At 41.9% G+C, this 18,276-nt stretch overlaps 2 protein-coding genes across 3 annotated transcripts; both read right to left on the bottom strand.

The window, feature by feature from the left end:
* Positions 1-6,317: 6,317 nt before the first annotated feature.
* On the bottom strand, positions 6,318-10,625 carry rraga (Ras-related GTP binding A). Of its 2 annotated transcripts, none has more exons than XM_055870167.1 (10): positions 10,317-10,625; positions 9,627-9,743; positions 9,368-9,467; positions 9,146-9,212; positions 8,825-9,047; positions 8,461-8,556; positions 8,263-8,385; positions 8,075-8,166; positions 7,849-7,964; positions 6,318-7,303 (listed from the first exon to the last, which is right to left on the bottom strand). In XM_055870167.1, exons 2-10 carry the CDS (start codon positions 9,651-9,653, stop codon positions 7,200-7,202), a joined length of 948 nt encoding a protein of 315 aa, XP_055726142.1. In that variant the 5' UTR covers positions 9,654-9,743; positions 10,317-10,625; the 3' UTR covers positions 6,318-7,199. The 2 variants fall into 2 exon arrangements, with proteins under 2 accessions (XP_055726142.1, XP_055726147.1); XM_055870172.1 differs by having other exon boundaries at positions 10,477-10,625.
* Positions 10,626-11,034: 409 nt separating this feature from the next.
* On the bottom strand, positions 11,035-17,317 carry LOC129815980 (charged multivesicular body protein 1b-like). Its single transcript, XM_055870187.1, has 8 exons — positions 17,138-17,317; positions 16,552-16,649; positions 16,299-16,445; positions 15,948-16,016; positions 13,996-14,103; positions 13,765-13,808; positions 13,586-13,658; positions 11,035-11,743 (listed from the first exon to the last, which is right to left on the bottom strand). Exons 1-8 carry the CDS (start codon positions 17,151-17,153, stop codon positions 11,699-11,701), a joined length of 600 nt encoding a protein of 199 aa, XP_055726162.1. The 5' UTR covers positions 17,154-17,317; the 3' UTR covers positions 11,035-11,698.
* Positions 17,318-18,276: the final 959 nt, after the last annotated feature.

Below are 18,276 nucleotides of genomic sequence, written 5' to 3'. Positions count from 1 at the left end.
AAGTCAATGCAGACGGCAGATTGACCATGCAGCGCCTTTTTTTTCTTTTTATTTAACCTTTATTTAACCAGGTAGGAAAATTGAGAACACGTTCTCATTTACAATTGCGACCTGGCCAAGATAAAGCAAAGCAGTTCGACACATACAACAACACATAGTTACACATGGAGTAAAAACAAACATATAGTCAATAATACAGTGAAAAAAAAATAAGTCTATATACAATGTGAGCAAGTGAGGTGAGATAAGGGAGGTGAAGGCAAACAGATATATGTATAAATAAATAAAAATATAAAAAGGCCATGGAGGCGTAGTGAGTACAACACAGCAAGTAAAATAAAAACAAAAAAAAAACACTGGAATGGTTGGTTTGCATTGGAAGAAAGTGCAAAGTAGAGACAGAAATAATGGGGTGCAAAGGAGCAAAATAAATTAATAAATAAATACAGTAGGTAAAGAGGTAGTTGTTTGGGCTAAATTGTAGATGGGTTATGTACAGGTGCAGTAATCTATGAGCTGCTCTGACAGCTGGTGCTTAAAGCTAGTGAGGGAGATAGGTGTTTCCAGTTTCAGAGACTTTCAGCCCCATACTCTTAATACTGGTGCGCCATAACCAATCAGAGCTGCAGATTTTCTTGTTTTGAGATCAAAGCGGGAGCTACATGTAGCCACCTGTGCACATTTGTTAATATTCTTTGCCAGTTAGTGAGTTATTAGCCCAGTTACAGCTAATTTCTAATCAACAATGGGGGAGTAGTTGCTTCCTGAAAGAGCACAAAATGTGTGCATTTCAGGTAAATAGCTTTTTTTTTTGTATTAATTAAAGGGACAGCATATTTTAAGATGGTCTTGAATAAGCTAAGTAGCCAATAGGCAGAGGGTAGCAGAATTTTTGCTGATTCCCTAATAATGGTATGGGAATAATAATGAAACAACATTTAGTCACCTCCTTGTCTGAAGGACAAGTGGATAAACAGGTTAATGTCAAGTCCTGCATGTTTTTTTCCAAACGTCTCAAGGAATGTAGGCCTACATTGAACACCGCACATTTGCTGCTACTGTAGGCTGAATGATAACAGATATTTCCATGTTAAAACGTTACGGAATGCATTTTCTCCATTGTTTTTGATGGTAGGCCACTCTGTTAGGCCTACATTATAATGAAATAGCCACAGTAGTCTACTTGGCCACTGTTAAAACTGTTAACTTAAAGCAGGTAAGCCTCCGTGTTCACAATGTTGAAGTTAGCGCTCAGCAGACTTGAAATTTGCCCAGTGCCGGAAATAAATAGAGGGAACATTGTTCTGATGGCAAAAGGGGGTGGAGTGCAACCAGTCTCAATTCGTCGGGGCATGGACTCTACAAGGTGTCGACAGCGTTCCACAGGGATGCTGGCCCATGTTGACATTGCTTCCCACAGTTGTGTCAAGTTGGCTGGATATCCTTTGGGTGGTGGACCATTCTTGATACACACGGGAAACCAAGTGTGGAAAAACCTAGCAGCGTTGCAGTTCTTGACACAAACCGATGTGCCTGGCACCTACTACCATACGCCGTTCAAAGGCACATATAATTTGGCTTTCCCATTTACCCTCTGAATGGCAAACATACACAATGTCTCGAGGCTTAAACATCATTCTTTAACCTGTCTCTTCCCCTTCATCTACACTGATTTGAAGTGGATTTAACAAGTGACATCAATAAGGGATCATAGCTTTCACCTGGTCAGTTTGTCATGGAAAGAGTAGGTGTTCTTAATGTTTTGTACACTGTTTATGTGATAAGAGTTCGTGCAAAAGGGGTCAATTTCCGATCTAGCCGAAATATGCAGAGTTTATCGTGAACGCGGTATCCACTAAAGCAGGAACATTGCCTTTAAATTGTATTCAATCTGTAAAGTTGCACTTCTGTTATGCGGATTGAAGAGCCCTAACTATTTAATAAATCTTCTTCGGGATCGGTGTCCCTTCCACAGGACGGTTGAGCTAATGTAGGCTAATGTGATTAGCATGAGGTTGTAAGTAACAAGAACATTTCCTAGGACATAGACATATCTGATATTGACAGAAAGCTTAAATTCTTGTTAATCTAACTGCACTGTCCAATTTACAGTAGCTATTACAGTGAAATAATACCATGCTATTTGTTTGAGAGTGCACAAATTTGAACATGAAAAGTTATTAATAAACAAATTAGGCACATTTGGGCAGTCTTGATACAATTTTTAAAAACAAAAATACAATGGTTCATTGGATCAGTCTAAAATGCTGCACATACACTGATGCCTACATCTCGGTCGGCGCCTACTTCCGGCGCCGACCGAGATGGCTGCCTCGCTTCGCGTTCCTAGGAAAATATGCAGTATTTAGTTTTTTTTATGTGTTATTCCTTACATTGGTACCCCAGGTAATCTTAGGTTTCATTACATACAGTCGGGAGGAACTACTGAATATAAGAGCAACGTCAACTCACCATCGTTACAACCAGGAATATGACTTTCCTGAAGCGGATCCAGTGTTTTGCCTTTCACCCAATACAATGGATCTGATCCCAGCCGGCGACCCTAAGCGACGCCGTAAAAGGGGCAAACGAAGCGGTCTCCTGGTCACGCTTCGGAGACGGGCACATCGTGCTCCACTCCCTAGCATACTACTCGCCAATGTCCAGTCTCTTGACAATAAGGTTGATGAAATCCGAGCAAGGGTAACATTCCAGAGAGACATCAGAGACTGTAACGTTCTCTGCTTCACGGAAACATGGCTCACTCAAGAGACGCTAACGGAGTCGGTGCAGCCAGCTGGTTTCTTCACGCATCGCGCCGACAGAAACAAACATCTTTCTGGTAAGAAGAGGGGCGGGGGTGTATGCCTTATGATTAACGAGATGTGGTGTGATCATAACAACATACAGGAACTCAAGTCATTCTGTTCACCTGATCTAGAATTCCTCACAATCAAATGTCGACCGCATTATCTGTCAAGGGAATTCTCTTCGATTATAATCACAGCCGTATATATTCCCCCCCAAGCAGACACATCGATGGCCCTGAACGAACTTTATCTGACTCTTTGTAAACTGGAAACCACACACCCTGAGGCTGCATTCATCGTAGCTGGGGATTTTAACAAGGCTAATCTGAAAACAAAACTCCCTAAATTCTATCAGCATATCGATTGTGCTACCAGGGCTGGTAAAACCTTGGATCATTGTTATACTAACTTCCGCTACGCATATAAGGCCCTCTCCAGCCCTCCTTTCGGAAAAGCTGACCACGACTCCATTTTGTTGCTTCCAGCCTACAAACAGAAACTAAAACAACAAGCTCCCTCGCTCAGGTCTGTTCAACGCTGGTCCGACCAATCTGATTCCACGCTTCAAGACTGCTTCGATCACGTGGATTGGGATATGTTCCGCATTGCGCCCAACAACAATATTGACGAATATGCTGATTCGGTGAGCGAGTTCATTAGAAAGTGCATTGACGATGTCGTACCCACAGCAACGATTAAAACATTCCCAAACCAGAAACCGTGGATTGATGGCAGCATTCGCGTGAAACTGAAAGCGCGAACCACTGCTTTTAAACAGGGCAAGGTGACCGGAAACATGACCAAATACAAACAGTGTAGCTATTCTCTACGCAAGGCAATCAAACAAGCTAAGTCCCAGTATAGAGACAAAGTAGAGTCGCAATTCAACAGCTCAGACACAAGAGGTATGTGGCAGGGTCTACAGTCAATCACGGATTACAAAAAGAAAACCAGCCCCGTCGCGGACCAGGATGTCTTGCTCCCAGACAGGCTAAATAACTTTTTTGCTCTCTTTGAGGACAATACAGTGCGACTGACACGGCCCGCTACCAAAACCTGCGGGCTCTCCTTCACTGCAGCCGAGGTGAGTAAAACATTTAAACGTGTTAACCCTCGCAAGGCTGCAGGTCCAGACGGCATTCCCAGCCGCGTCCTCAGAGCATGCGCAGACCAGCTGGCTGGTGTGTCTAAGGACATATTCAATCAATCCTTATCCCAGTCTGCTGTTCCCACATGCTTCAAGAGGGCCACCATTGTTCCTGTTCCCAAGAAAGCTAAGGTAACTGAGCTAAACGACTACCGCCCCGTAGCACTCACTTCCGTCATCATGAAGTGCTTTGAGAGACTAGTCAAGGACCATATCACCTCCACCCTACCTGACACCCTAGACCCACTCCAATTTGCTTACCGACCCAATAGGTCCACAGACCACGCAATCACAACCACACTGCACACTGCCCTAACCCATCTGGACAAGAGGAATACCTATGTGAGAATGCTGTTCATCGACTACAGCTCAGCATTTAACACCATAGTACCCTCCAAACTCGTCATCAAGCTCGAGACCCTGGGTCTCGACCCCGCCCTGTGCAACTGGGTCCTGGACTTCCTGACGGGCCGCCCCCAGGTGGTGAGGGTAGGTAACAACATCTCCACCCCGCTGATCCTCAACACTGGGGCCCCACAAGGGTGCGTTCTGAGCCCTCTCCTGTACTCCGTTCACCCACGACTGCGTGGCCATGCACGCCTCCAACTCAATCATCAAGTTTGCAGACGACACTACAGTGGTAGGCTTGATTACCAACAACGACGAGACGGCCTACAGGGAGGAGGTGAGGGCCCTCGGAGTGTGGTGTCAGGAAAATAACCTCACACTCAACGTCAACAAAACAAAGGAGATGATTGTGGACTTCAGGAAACAGCAGAGGGAGCACCCCCCTATCCACATCGACGGGACAGTAGTGGAGAAGGTGGAAAGTTTTAAGTTCCTCGGCGTACACATCACGGACAAACTGAATTGGTCCACCCACACACACAGCGTTGTGAAGAAGGCGCAGCAGCGCCTCTTCAACCTCAGGAGGCGGAAGAAATTTGGCTTGACACCAAAAGCACTCACAAACTTCTACAGATGCACAATCGAGAGCATCCTGTGGGGCTGTATCACCGCCTGGTACGGCAACTGCTCCGCCCACAACCGTAAGGCTCTCCAGAGGGTAGTGAGGTCTGCACAACGCATCACTGGGGGCAAACTACCTGCCCTCCAGGACACCTACACCACCCAATGTCACAGGAAGGCCATAAAGATCATCAAGGACAACAACCACCCAAGCCACTGCCTGTTCACCCCGCTATCATCCAGAAGGCGAGGTCAGTACAGGTGCATCAAAGCAGGGACCGAGAGACTGAAAAACAGCTCCTATCTCAAGGCCATCAGACTGTTAAACAGCGCCACTAACATTTAGTGGCCGCTGCCAACATACTGACTCAACTCCAGCCACTTTAATAATGGGAATTGATGGAAATTATGTAAAAATGTACCACTAGCCACTTTAAACAATGCCACTTAATATAATGTTTACATACCCTACATTACTCATCTCATATGTATATGTATATACTGTACTCTATATCTTCTACTGCATCTTGCCATCTTTATGTAATACATGTATCACTAGCCACTTTAAACTATGCCACTTTATGTCTACATACCCTACATTACTCATCTCATATGTATATACTGTACTCTATACCATCTAGCCTATGCCGTTCTGTACCATCACTCATTCATATATCTTTATGTACATATTCTTCATCCCTTTACACTGTGTGTATAAGGTAGTAGTTGTGGAATTGTTAGGTTAGATTACTTGTTGGTTATTACTGCATTGTCGGAACTAGAAGCACAAGCATTTCGCTACACTCGCATTAACATCTACTAACCATGTGTATGTGACAAATAACATTTGATTTGATGCCATCTAGTGGCCAAAATCTAAATTGCACCTGATCTGGAATAATACATTATGACCTTTCTCTTACATTTCAAAGATGATGGTACAAAAAAAATACAAAAGAACAGTTGGTTTTTTCTTTGTATTATCTTTTACCAGATCTATTGTGTTATATTCCATTACATTCCTTTCACATTTCCATAAATGTCAGTGTTTCCTTTCAAATGGTACCAAGAATATGCATATCCTTGCTTCAGGGCCTGAGCTACAGGCAGTTAGATTTGGGTATGTCATTTTAGGCAAAATTGAAAGAAAGGGGCTAAATCCTTATTAAGCAAGCAGTGTGTCAAGAAGCAGTGTGGCTTGGCAGGGTCGTGTTTCGAAGGACAACCCTGCCACATGGCTCTTGACCTTCACCCCTCCCGTACGGGAGTTTCAGCAATGGGACAAGACTAACTAGCAATTGGATATCACAAAAAAGGGGTAAAAGTACAACCAAAAAAAAAAACTTACACCATATTATATTCCTTGTCACATGTTGCAGAACACACCAGACTTATTTCTAAATATGTTTTATTTATGCATGAATGCACTATTCCAGGTTTAAAATCTTCACAAAATGTGTTTTCCAGTGTTCAACAGTGTGTGAGATACTGTATTTGTTGAGCTCACACTCATATCCCACCACCCACCAGTTTCCATCACCTCAAAGCATTGATAACAGGTCTCAAACCCTGTTCCTGGAGCGCTACCCTTCTGTAGGTTTTTGCTCCAACCCCATTTGTAACTAATCTGGTTCAGATTATCAACCAGCTAATTGTTAGAAACTGGTGTGCTATATTAGGGTTAGGAGTGAAAACCTACAGGACCATAGCTCACCAGGAACAGGGTTTTAGAGCCCTGATTCATAGAATTCAGCGTCAAAGCCTTGACTACATGAGATGGCATGGTGACGTAGCACTCATCACATCCACATAGTAACGTAACTCTAGCCTTGACAACAGCAGATCATTGTAAATATAGTCACTTGACTATATACAAAGCAGAAAATAATTTCTGAGGCTCCTTTTCCTTTTTTAATCAACATACTGTGCTTACCATTTACAGAGTGACTTTGTGACAGACCAAGACAGCATTGGTATCCCCTAACAGTAAAATATGAGCATTTAATAGATTTTTCTATATATATATTTTTTTTAAATCTGACAATTATGTCTGAGAAAGGCATCACAGTTCATGATACATGAGATCAACAAAGATTTGACTTAAAGGAAAACAGAATCTTCTGTAGGAAAAACAACATGTGATTGAGTGAGACAGGGTAGCACAGTGCAGGGCTGCTCATATGCGTTGGTCAAGGCTGGACCACAGCCTGTAGTTAGCTGTCTGTGGACTGATTGGTTCAGCTGGCTGGCACCCTCTGGGCCAGATGCAGTACTTAGCGCATACGCATGGTCAGGCTGTGCTTTGGTCCATCCAGACGCTCCAGCTTCTCAAAGTGTTTCCTGGCGTTGCGGATGTTAATGAGTGTGGCTGCAGAGGCTATAAGTAGAGACAACATTATTTAGAGTGTCATGTTCACCGGACGTACTACCTTGTCCCAGATCTGCTGTTTTCAACTCTCTCTACCGCATCTTCTGTCTTGACCTCTGAATGCCCGGCTATGAAAAGCCAAGTGACATTTACTCCTGATGTACTAACCTGTTGCACCCTCTACAACCACTGTGATTATTATTTGACCCTGCTGGTCATCTATGAACGTTTGAATATCTTGGAGAACAATCTGGCTTGTTATAATCTCCAACCAGCACAGCCAGAAGATGACTTGCCACCCCTCAGAGCCTGGTTCCTCTCTAGGTTTCTTCCTAGGATCCTGCCTTTCTAGGGAGTTTTTCCTAGCCACCATGCTTCTACATCGTTTGCTGTTTGGGCTTTTAGGCTGGGTTTCTGTATGTATAGCACTTTGACATCTGCTGATGTAAAAAGGGCTTTATAAATATATTCGATTGATTGACTTACAGTAAATATGTATTTTCTCATGTACAAACAAGTCCTTAATAATAAATAATAATAATGGCTATACTTACGTATGGAGGGGTCCGACATGATCACCATAACATATGTATTAGAGGTGAAGACATCAATGAAGGCCGCAAAGTTGGAGTTCCTCACCTCCATGCTCTGGAAGGAGGCTGCCAGTTTACTGCAAACACCACAAAGTACTGCATCATGAAAACACCAAAGACAGAGATACCAGGTCGAGACGCAGTAAGGTCACCACAGAGACATGTTCCTTCTGGAGGAGGACCTCACCTACAACTGAGCTTGAACTGTTTGATGATGTTGCTGATCTTCTCAAAGCGGTGAGCATCACGCTGCTCTTTGCACTGGTAGTGAGAGATTACCTGTAACAAACATTACCACCAGAAATTACATAATTTCCTACTCATCCAACCATCAGATTTTCAACAAAGCCGTTTTCAATAGCTAGCAGCCCTCACCAGAAAAGTGGCTCTCTCAAACAGAAGCACTTCGTCTGCCTCAATGATCTGGGCAAAGTTACGCAGGTTTGTCTCCAGCTGCTGTACATTGGGGATCAGCTGGTAAACAATACTGGACCATGCCTTAATAGAGAAACAAGATGTTAGAGACTTATCTGAGGAAACAGCGATAAACAGTCATACAGACAGAGCAGCTACCTTGTACAGTGTTTCATCCCAGATTGATGTTCTGAAGCAGGTGCAAGCCAATGGCCTGGACAGACGCCTCAGGTCCTCTTCACGCTCCTTAAAGATCTGGAGAGAGGGAGGACAATCAGTCTTCCACATAGGTGTTAAGAGTTGAGCACACCCCCATGCTAAATAAATAGCCTCCTAACAGGTTGGTTAGTGGTGGAGCCCTCTGGCCATTTGAAGGAATGTCTGAGTGCCGCAAAAGTGTTAAGCCAGATTCCTAGTGAAATATGTCTTAAAATTCAATGTGTGTATGAATAAGTGAATATGAGTTGATGCATTAAAACATTAAGTGTCTGATCGGCATGGTGTTGTGTGAACCCCAGCTCACCAGGTCTCTCTGGTCCTCCTGAACCAGATCCATTTTGTGCACCAGGCAGAAGACCTTGGCGTCGGGGGAGTTCTGGAGGATTGCCTCCAGACAGGACTGGTAGTAATGCATGTCCTTCTCCAGCTCACGGCTCTCCACATCGAACACATAGATCAGCACCTCCACGTTCCTGAATATGTTGTCTCTCTGGCTGGTGAAGTAGTTCTCCATGAAAGTGTCTTGTCTGAGAGACACAGGAAGCAGAGTGTTAATTGTGGTGATACACATAGAGAAACACCCTACAGCTTGTCAAATGAGGCTGAAAGAGACTGGTTGACTTACCCTCCACAGTCCCACAAGTTCAAAACCAGATTGCCAAGGAATCGCACATGGGAGTGCTCCACATCAACTAAGTCGCAAGAGGATAGGAGAAAGAAAATTAATTAATTAGAATAGGGTGAGCATCAATGCAACACGACTTAGCTATCTGACAACAATTGAAATGATGGCATTTTCAACTGGCTTAAAAATGTATTTAGTTTAGAAACTTTAGCTAGTACTTACTCGTGGCTCCAAGGCGGCGTGTGTCTCGGGCTATGTAGTTGGCAAAGATGATCGATCTCATGCTCGTCTTCCCAGACCCACTCTTGCCCATCAGCAACACCTTTAGAGGACGTTAACCAATTGCATATAAGGGGAATTTCTATAGGGGGACAACCACAGACTCCTACAACTCTTTTGAGCCCCCAGTGTCTATTGTCACTGAAAATGTTATTTCAATTCTTACAAATACCAGTGTAGCGTTCATTTTTTATTTATCTACCTTTTTCTTCATGGCTGTGCTTGACATCCCCTTAATCTTTCAGTTTGCAGAATGTTGAAATTTAGTCAGTCTGACTTTGGCCCTCTTCAGCAGGCTTTCTGTTCGTATCACTTACAGCTTCAGCACAAGACATAACATGCAGAATAAATACAGATATGTCATTATCTCTAATGTGATGTAATTACTAGCTAGTATCATCCAAACTAAACAGTTGGTAAGGTCAAAAAAATGTTAGCTACATAATAGGTAAAATATCTAGATTGCAAGAGTATATGATTATTAGCTTATATGACACCAGAGGGACAGATATAGTTAGGATATGTGAAAAATGTAAATGAAAGCATTTACACTACCAGTTATTCATTGCACAAATTAGCATGTATTTACAAAAGGGGATACAGCATAAAAAGTGAAATGAAGGGAAGTATAACTTTGGTATTGAAGTGTAGCCAGAGATGTACTATAATGTTGGTGTAGTTTGTTACGTTCTCAACTATCAAAAGAACTAACGTTAGCTACATAAAACTAACGTTAGCTATGTACAACAAGCGAGCTAACTAACGAACTTAGCCAGCTAATAACGTTAAACAACATTCAGAAAAGGTTTAGTTTACTCGCTTGCGATGAAAAATTGCTAAATTATTGACAAAATATACAGTAACTATATAGTTAAAATAGCTTATACATTACTTGATTTAGATCGCTAGCGAGCTGACAGGTCCATTGCTTGCTGTGTTTAAGCCTCCACAAACATGCTGATGCTAGCTAACGTTAACTGGCAGGCCCACAAAACATGCAATATCATTCGGTTACGATTATACTACCGACGGGTCATCTGATGCGTTATCACCTGAAGGGGCTGGTCGAGGCTCGTATAATAAAAACAGAAAAAAAAATACTTTTATAAATATTTGGTTAGTTGAGTAGCTAGAGAGGTACAGAAACTAACTCCACTGTCTACACAGCGTCTTAGACATTTCACGTGATTACTAGCTGGGAGGGGGCAATTCACGTGACCCAAGAATGCGTAAGTGTGGGTGCGTTCCAAAGCGTCAAATGTCGGGGATATTTATGTTATAACGTGGCAAATTTCATCAGACGATATGTCATTTTGACATGCACATTCAACATTTTCATCTTTAAGCCAGAGCTTGACTTAGTACCTGCACCTCACATGTTCTACTGCTTGAGCTCCTGTTCAACTAGATAGAATATTAGCTCAAAAGTATTGTGGAGCTCCTGCACTTAAATATAAACAGTACCAGAACCCAAATGAGTACATGCACCTATTTCGGTCCAAGTCAAGCACGGCTTTAATCCCTATTATTTTCAACATTGTTTACATACATGCAAATAGAGTGAGATGTACATGGAAATGAGACTGAAAAAGATACCTGGTACAAGAGGCTAAAGGTGCTATTTTTATTTAACTAGGCAAGTCAGTTAAGAACAAATTCTTATTTACAATGACAGCCTACTGTATAAAATTGTATTATCTAATACCCTAAACTGTGTAGACACACAAAAAAACCTCAGTTATCAAATGTAAGAATCAAACAACCAATCTCTTCATAAAACCATGCCGTTCTGATACAGGATAGGAGAATATATACACATTTTAAAAACAATTTGTATTATTCACGTGAATAAAATATCTTGTCAGGAAATGGGTAAATGGAGGGACACCGGAAAGAAACGCATCATATAACATTGTAGTTTCATTTTAAGACACAAGAGAGGTCTGCCAAACTACAACACAATAAAGACATACAAAAAGCATCAGTTGGAGATGCAACCATAACAGTTATAATATATATTTTTTTAAATCATGAATTTTCCATAACCAATAAGTCTGTGTTAGTAGGCTGGCGGCCTATATTCCGGTACCTTCATACTCTCTATATAAAATAGTACATTTCGAACACCAATAAAGGACCCAAGGGCAAGGCTCTCAAAGATATACATTTAAAGAGAAACTAAATGAGAGACAAAGACATTATGAAAAGAACAGCAGGTCTTGGATTTTTATCCAGTTCAGGCCATGCATCGAGGTCTCAGACCGAGTTCTTCCTTTACATTTGGTCTCGGAGTTTGGCAAGCCTTGAAGACAGTTCATCCTGAGAACAAAAGAAAAACAGGTGTTATGTTGTTGCAGATGCAGTAAGTCAGACATCTCTAAAAATACAACTTTTTTTTATTATGTAAGAAGGGTGAGGGGTGGGGCTGAGGGCAATATTTCTGCAAGCCTGAGGCACAGCTACAATAATAATATCAGCATTGTTATCATTGCTCTATTATCCCAATAATTTATTTTAAAGATCCTGTTCAGTAGACAATTGAAAGTGTGGTAGGGTATATAATTATTATTATTATTTTTTATCTTTATTTTAACAGGGAAAACAGACTGAGACCTGGATCTCTTTTACGGCTGTGCCCTGTGTAAACATGTTGACATGTACAGTTTTAGACATACAGACAAGAACATTTCAAAACATACACAATTCAACAGAAACAATCACAGACAACATCATATTGATCCTCCATAAACATTTTAAAATGGGCAAGGGACACCAGAGTGTCTAACTTAAGCTGGATCTGCAGTTTGTTCCATAAATAAGGTGCAAAGGAACTGAAGGCAGTCCTACCCAACTCTGTGGAGACCGCAGGAGTCTCTAATGTAATCCACATCTGTGATCTGGTTTTAAAATTAGTACATCTTGTGGAAATTAATGATGATATATATGGAGGTAGTTTTAAAAGAAGTGCTTTATAAATAAACAAGAGAGCATGTTGCTCTCGCCTCACAGATAGAGAGACCCAACCCACATGTTGATATAGGATACAGTGATGAGTTCTGTAACTATCACCCGTGATAAACCTGAGTGCACAATGGTAAATAGCATCCAGTGGTTTTAATGTGTTTGCCGATGCATGCATATAGATAATATCACCATAATCTAAAACGGACATAAAAGTAGCCTGCACAATTTTTTTCCTATTTACAGAGGACAGACAAGCCCGGTTTCTGTAAAGGAATCCTATCTTGAATTTGAGCTTTTTTCCCAATTCAGTAACATGTTTTTTTAAAAGAAAGCCTATCATCTAACCATACCCCTAAGTATTTATATGCAGAGACCTTATTGATTTGAGTACCATCCAAGCTAGTGATTACAAACGTGTTTCTAACTGAGAGTTTAGACCTAGAAAAAAACATGACATTTGTTTTCTTAGCGTTTAAAACAAGTTTAAGCTGTAAAAGAGACCCCTGTAGTATCCTAAAATCAGACTCCAACTGCATTAAAGCTTGGTCTGCTGTTGGAGCAATAGAGTACATCACTGTGTCATCTGCATATAAATGGAATTTACAATATCTGACATCATCACCAATGTTGTTTATATTAAGTGAGAACAATAGTGGGCCAATTATTGAACCCTGAGGGACCCATTTAAGTAACTGTAAGGGGTCAGACTTGACCCCATCGACCATGACGGCTTGAGTTCTATCTTTAAGATAGTCATAAAACCATCGGCAGGCATCAGTGCCCAGTCCTATAGATGACAGCTTACTCAAGAGGATAGCATGGTCTACAGTGTCAAAAGCTTTTGACAAATCTACAAACAACGCAGCACAGTGCTTTCTATCGTCTAAGGCATTTGCAATATCATTTACAACAAGCATAGTGGCCGATGTGGTACTGTGTTTAGATCTAAAACCAGATTGATTGGTACTAAGAATACTGTTAGCAGAAAGAAAAGATTGTAACTGTTTGTTGACTATAGATTCTAGAATCTTTACCAGACAAGGGAGCCTAGAGATGGGTCGATAGTTATCCAAATCACTACCGTCACCTCCCTTATGTAATGGCAGAACAAAAGCTGCTTTCCACACCTTAGGGATATTTCCTGTGCTTAATGTTAGATTAAAAATAATGGCTCTTGTTCAGGGCCTGTTTCTGTACCTGCTCTACTGATGCTACGCTGGTTCCCACTGATCCAGTCTGCCCCTGTGGGAGCTCCATGTTCAGGTCCAAACTAAACACAAAGAAACAGAAGAACAAATTGCTATACATTACATTTCCATCCTTTATATACAAGTTTTTTCAAGAATGGAGAAAACCACAAAATGAGGAATACTCACCCTGCTTCATCAGCCAATTCGTGCATCAGTGAATCCACTTGATTCTGAAACACGTCACTGACTGTTACAAACAATCTCCATTGTTTGTGAACAGAGCAGAATAAACAAATGTATCTCGTCATGATCTGTACTTGGATGTGTATTTACTGTTACAGACTTCAAGATTAAAGGCCACAAATCTGGTCAAAGACCAAAGGTCTGTCTAGCGGGAGCACAGAAAAGCATCATTACCTGTGGTGTGGTAAGTGTGGTTGTGCTACTCATGGTGTCCTCCATTTGGGCTGTCTGCACATCCAATGTCTCAAATTGATGTTCAAACTTGTCCATGAGGCCTGAGATCTAGAGAGATGAGACATTCATTACCCAATTTCCCTCTCAGATTGTGAAGAACATAAGATGTATACTGTCTAAAAAGAGAGTGACACCTATCAAATAGCTGTATTTGACTACCAGCATTATGAGCGTACACACACACAGCCATGATTGCACGGAACTCCCACCTGTGATTGCTCAAGTAAACAGCAAAACCTGGATTTAAAAAACGATAAAGAAACACCACACGGCGCAAAGTCTCTCCCCTATTTGACCTAGATATTTTGTGTGCATGTTTTTTAATTTATTTTTTAATTTCACCTTTATTTAACCAGGTAAGCCAGTTGAGAACAAGTTCTCATTTACAACTGCGACCTGGCCAAGATAAAACAAAGCAGTGCGACAAAAACAACACAGAGTTACACATAAACAAACGTACAGTCAATAACACAATAGAAAAATCTATGTATAGTGTGTGCAAATGTAGAAGAGTAGGGAGGTAGGCAAATAGGCCATAGAGGCGAAATAATTACAATTTAGCATCAACACTGGAGTGATAGATATGCAGATGATGATGTGCAAGTAGAGATACTGGGTGCAAAAGAGCAAGAGGATAAGTAATAATATGGGGATGAGGTTGTGCCATTTACAGATTCACTGTACTTGTACACAGCCATCAGTAAGCTGCTCTGACAGCTAATGCTTAAAGTTAGAGAGGGAGATATAAAACTCCAGCTTCAGTGATTTTTGCAATTCGTTCCAGTCATTGGCAGCAGAGAACTGAAAGGAAATGTGGCCAAAGGAAGTGTTGGCTTTAGGGATGACCAGTGAAATATACCTGCTGGAGTGCGTGCTACCGGTGGGTGTTGCTATGGTGACCAGTGAGCTGAGATAAGGCGGGGCTTTACCTAGCAAAGACCTATAGATGACTTGGAGCCAGTGGGTTTGGCGACAAATATGACAAAACAGATGGCACTGTGATAGACTACATCCAGTTTGCTGAGTAGTGATGGAGGCTATTTTGTAAATGTCATCGCAAAATTCAAGGATCGGTAGGATAGTCAGTTTTACGAGGGTATGTTTGGCAGCATGAGTGAAGGGGGCTTTGTTGCGAAATAGGAAGCCGATTCTAGATTTAATTTTGGATTGGAGATGCTTAAAGTGAGTCTGGAAGGAGAGTTTACAGTCTAACCAGACACCTAGGTATTTGTAGATGTCCACATATTCTAGGTCAGAACCGTCCAGAGTAGTGATGCTAGTCGGGCGGGAGGGTGCGGGCAGCAATCGGATGAAGAGCATGCACTTAGAGCATTTAAAAGCAGTTGGAGGCCACAGAAGGAGTGTTGTATGACGTTGAAGCTCATTTGGAGGTTTGTTAACACAGTGTCCAAAAAAGGGCCAGAAATATACAGAATGATGTCATCTGCGTAGCGGTAGATCAGAGAATCACCAGCAGCAAGAGCGACATTATTGATGTATACAGAGAAAAGAGTCGGCCCGAGAATTGAACCCTGTGGCACCCCCATAGAGAGTGTCAGAGGTCCGGACAACAGGCCCTCCGATTTGACACACTGAACTCTGTCTGAGAAGTAGTTAATGAACCAGGCGAGGCAGTCATTTGAGAAACCAAGGCTATTGAGTCTGCCGATAAGAATGCGGTGATTGACAAGTCGAAAGCCTTGGCCAGGTCGATGAAGACGGCTGTACTGATATGGAGGCTGTGTGACATTTTAAAATGTATGTAGTTCTGTCCTTGAGCTGTTCTTATCTATTAATGTTCTGTATTGTGCCATGTTTTGTGTGGAAGAATAGCTGCTGGTTTTGCAATAGCAAATGGGGATCCAAATAAAATTCTAAAATACACACGTTACCTTCTCCAGGTTCATACTCTTCAGTGTGGCATCCATGCCTTTCACCACTCCAGCCATAGATTTAGTGACCTGTAGAATTAACCAACATTACTTAAATAGAAAGGTACCTTGCTGTGTGGTTGGACACAGCCATTGTTGCAGTAGTTACCTTGAACTTTCACATAACATTGCACCAAATTTTCCCTCCCAAATAAAAAAGTGTGGAACCATCTTAAGCAGAATTAGTGTCTCCATTTTGAACATCCAAACCAATGTTTTACGTGTTGTAAAGTGTGAACAAATGTTTACCTACAAAACAAGAACGTCGCTGTGTGAAGTCTCGTAGGGCGTAGGTATGTATAACAACTGCACCTTGTTCATTGTGACTGCTGTTTGAACCCTGGAGGCCACTGCATCAATCCGAGCGCTCATCCTAAGGAAGTTGACCGACTGGTTCTTCTGTCTGATGGCGTTTTCCGCATGGATCCGTGCCACTTCCACATTTCCTTTTTGGATAGCCTATGGCAAGGATAAAGGTTCAGTATCCCTACATTCTCAGTTGATATGTTCAGAGTTAAGGTGAGGTGATTCAGGGATTGACTAATGATGTAAAAAGCCTACTTACTTTTTTGACTTTGGCCTTCTCTGCCTTTTCCTCTTTGTCACATTTCTTAGAGTTTCGTTGCAGTTCTTTGGCTGAAAACTTGAGATTGAAGAGATGCTCTGTGACGTGACGTTAAAGACTGTTTCAAAATGGTCATACATAAATTAAACCCAAAAGGGCACAAATACTGAAACTTTATTCATACCCTCTTTACAAACAAACTTTACTCGTTGGTGACGTGCTTCCACCACATAACTGAAATACCTGTGATGTAGACATGTGAATAAGCTGTAAATGCCAGCCATGCTACCAGGCACTGGGTGTCTTCAGACTAGTAAAATGTTTACTAAACTGGTTGTGTATTTATAGATTATGTCTACTTTGGCAGATGTCGTTACAATATCAATAAGAGCAAACAAGCGTTTACCTTTGCCACCAAGCAATCCAAGTATAAACTTTACGCTTAAATATAAATCTAAACCTGATACATATATAGATAGCTATTTTAAAATCGTATTCAGACGAGGCTTTATCGTGAACTAAACAGAGGCCTTCCTTTTCTACCTATATTTCCGCCTAGCTAACGTTAACACTCTCGAAAGGATACTATCCATACTCGACATGCTGGTAGGGTCCTTGATGGTCCAAGAATTAATGTCTTGTTATTGCTCTTATTCTTCTCGATTTAGACGTAATGCAGCACTAGCTTTACTTATTTAAGTTTTACTATCGTTGATACTTCCGGGCACACTACCCAAATATGACGTCACCATCACATGTTCAGGGGGTGCGTTCAGTGCGTTGCATTTGACGTCACTAACAACCCAAAAAATAACTATTTTATTTCTGTCAGTGGATGTCTGAATGGACGTGTAAAGTTCTGGAATTATTACATTTATTCAGGATTATTACATTTGCCACAATATTGCTATCTATTATGTGCACAGCCTTTTCCTCCCTCTATCCCTTATCTCTGGTGGTATGTCAGTGCATAGACAATCCAATCAGGTTAGTGCTGGGTGTTCTCCTCAAAGACAAGCTGTGCTGGCATAACTGTGGAGTGGGCGGGAATCGAGCTTGATTGATGATTAGGTTTGCGTCTCTGGATCACGGCTGTGAGTGAGGGGATGACTCACCCTCTGTCTGATATAATATTCCCCCTCTTTGCGGCAGCCAGTGCATTCCTCCCAAGCTCCTCCTGCTCTGCTCTATGAATGTCTGCTCATTCACCCCTAAATGATACTGAGGCCTTTATTCACCAATCCTGGAGGAGTGCAATTTCCCAATAACACAAACTCCCATAACACTATCCCAGCCACATCCTCAGAGCATGTGCAGACCAGTTGTCTGGAGTGTTACCGACATATTCAACCTCTTCCTATCCCAGTCTGCTGTCCCCGCTTCAAGATGTCCACCATTTCTTCTGTACCCAAGAAAGCAAAGGCAATTGAACTAAATGACTATCATTCCCTTCTGTCATCATGAAGTACTTTGAGAGGCTAGTTAAGGATCATATCACCTCCACCTTACCTGACACCCTAGACCCACTTCAATTTGCATACTGCCCCAATAGATATGCATATGACGCAATCGCCATTGTACTGCAAGCTGCCCTATCCCATCTGGACAAGAGGAATACCTATGTAAGACTGTTGTTCATTGACTACAGCTCAGCCTTCAACACAATAGTACCCTCTAAGCTCATCATTAAGCTCGGGTCCCTGGGTCTGAACCCCGCCCTGTGCA

The sequence above is a fragment of the Salvelinus fontinalis genome, chromosome 2 (assembly GCF_029448725.1).
Source record: "Salvelinus fontinalis isolate EN_2023a chromosome 2, ASM2944872v1, whole genome shotgun sequence".
NCBI classification, from domain to species: domain Eukaryota; kingdom Metazoa; phylum Chordata; class Actinopteri; order Salmoniformes; family Salmonidae; genus Salvelinus; species Salvelinus fontinalis.
Note: the sequence above shows the minus strand (reverse complement) of the source record. Positions and strands in the feature narration are given on the sequence as shown.

Excerpts from the sequence above, each read along its gene's own strand:
- rraga (XM_055870167.1), bottom strand. The coding sequence starts at position 9,653 with ATGTCAAGCACAGCCATGAAGAAAAAG. Across the intron at positions 9,048-9,145 it reads AACTTGTGGGACTGTGGAGG|ACAAGACACTTTCATGGAGA; the intron begins GTAAGTCAACCA and ends TGTGTCTCTCAG. Across the intron at positions 8,557-8,824 it reads AGGAGGACCAGAGAGACCTG|ATCTTTAAGGAGCGTGAAGA; the intron begins GTGAGCTGGGGT and ends CCCTCTCTCCAG.
- LOC129815980 (XM_055870187.1), bottom strand. Across the intron at positions 16,017-16,298 it reads CAGCAGTCACAATGAACAAG|GTCACTAAATCTATGGCTGG; the intron begins GTGCAGTTGTTA and ends TTAATTCTACAG. Across the intron at positions 13,809-13,995 it reads CCACACTTACCACACCACAG|AATCAAGTGGATTCACTGAT; the intron begins GTAATGATGCTT and ends GACGTGTTTCAG.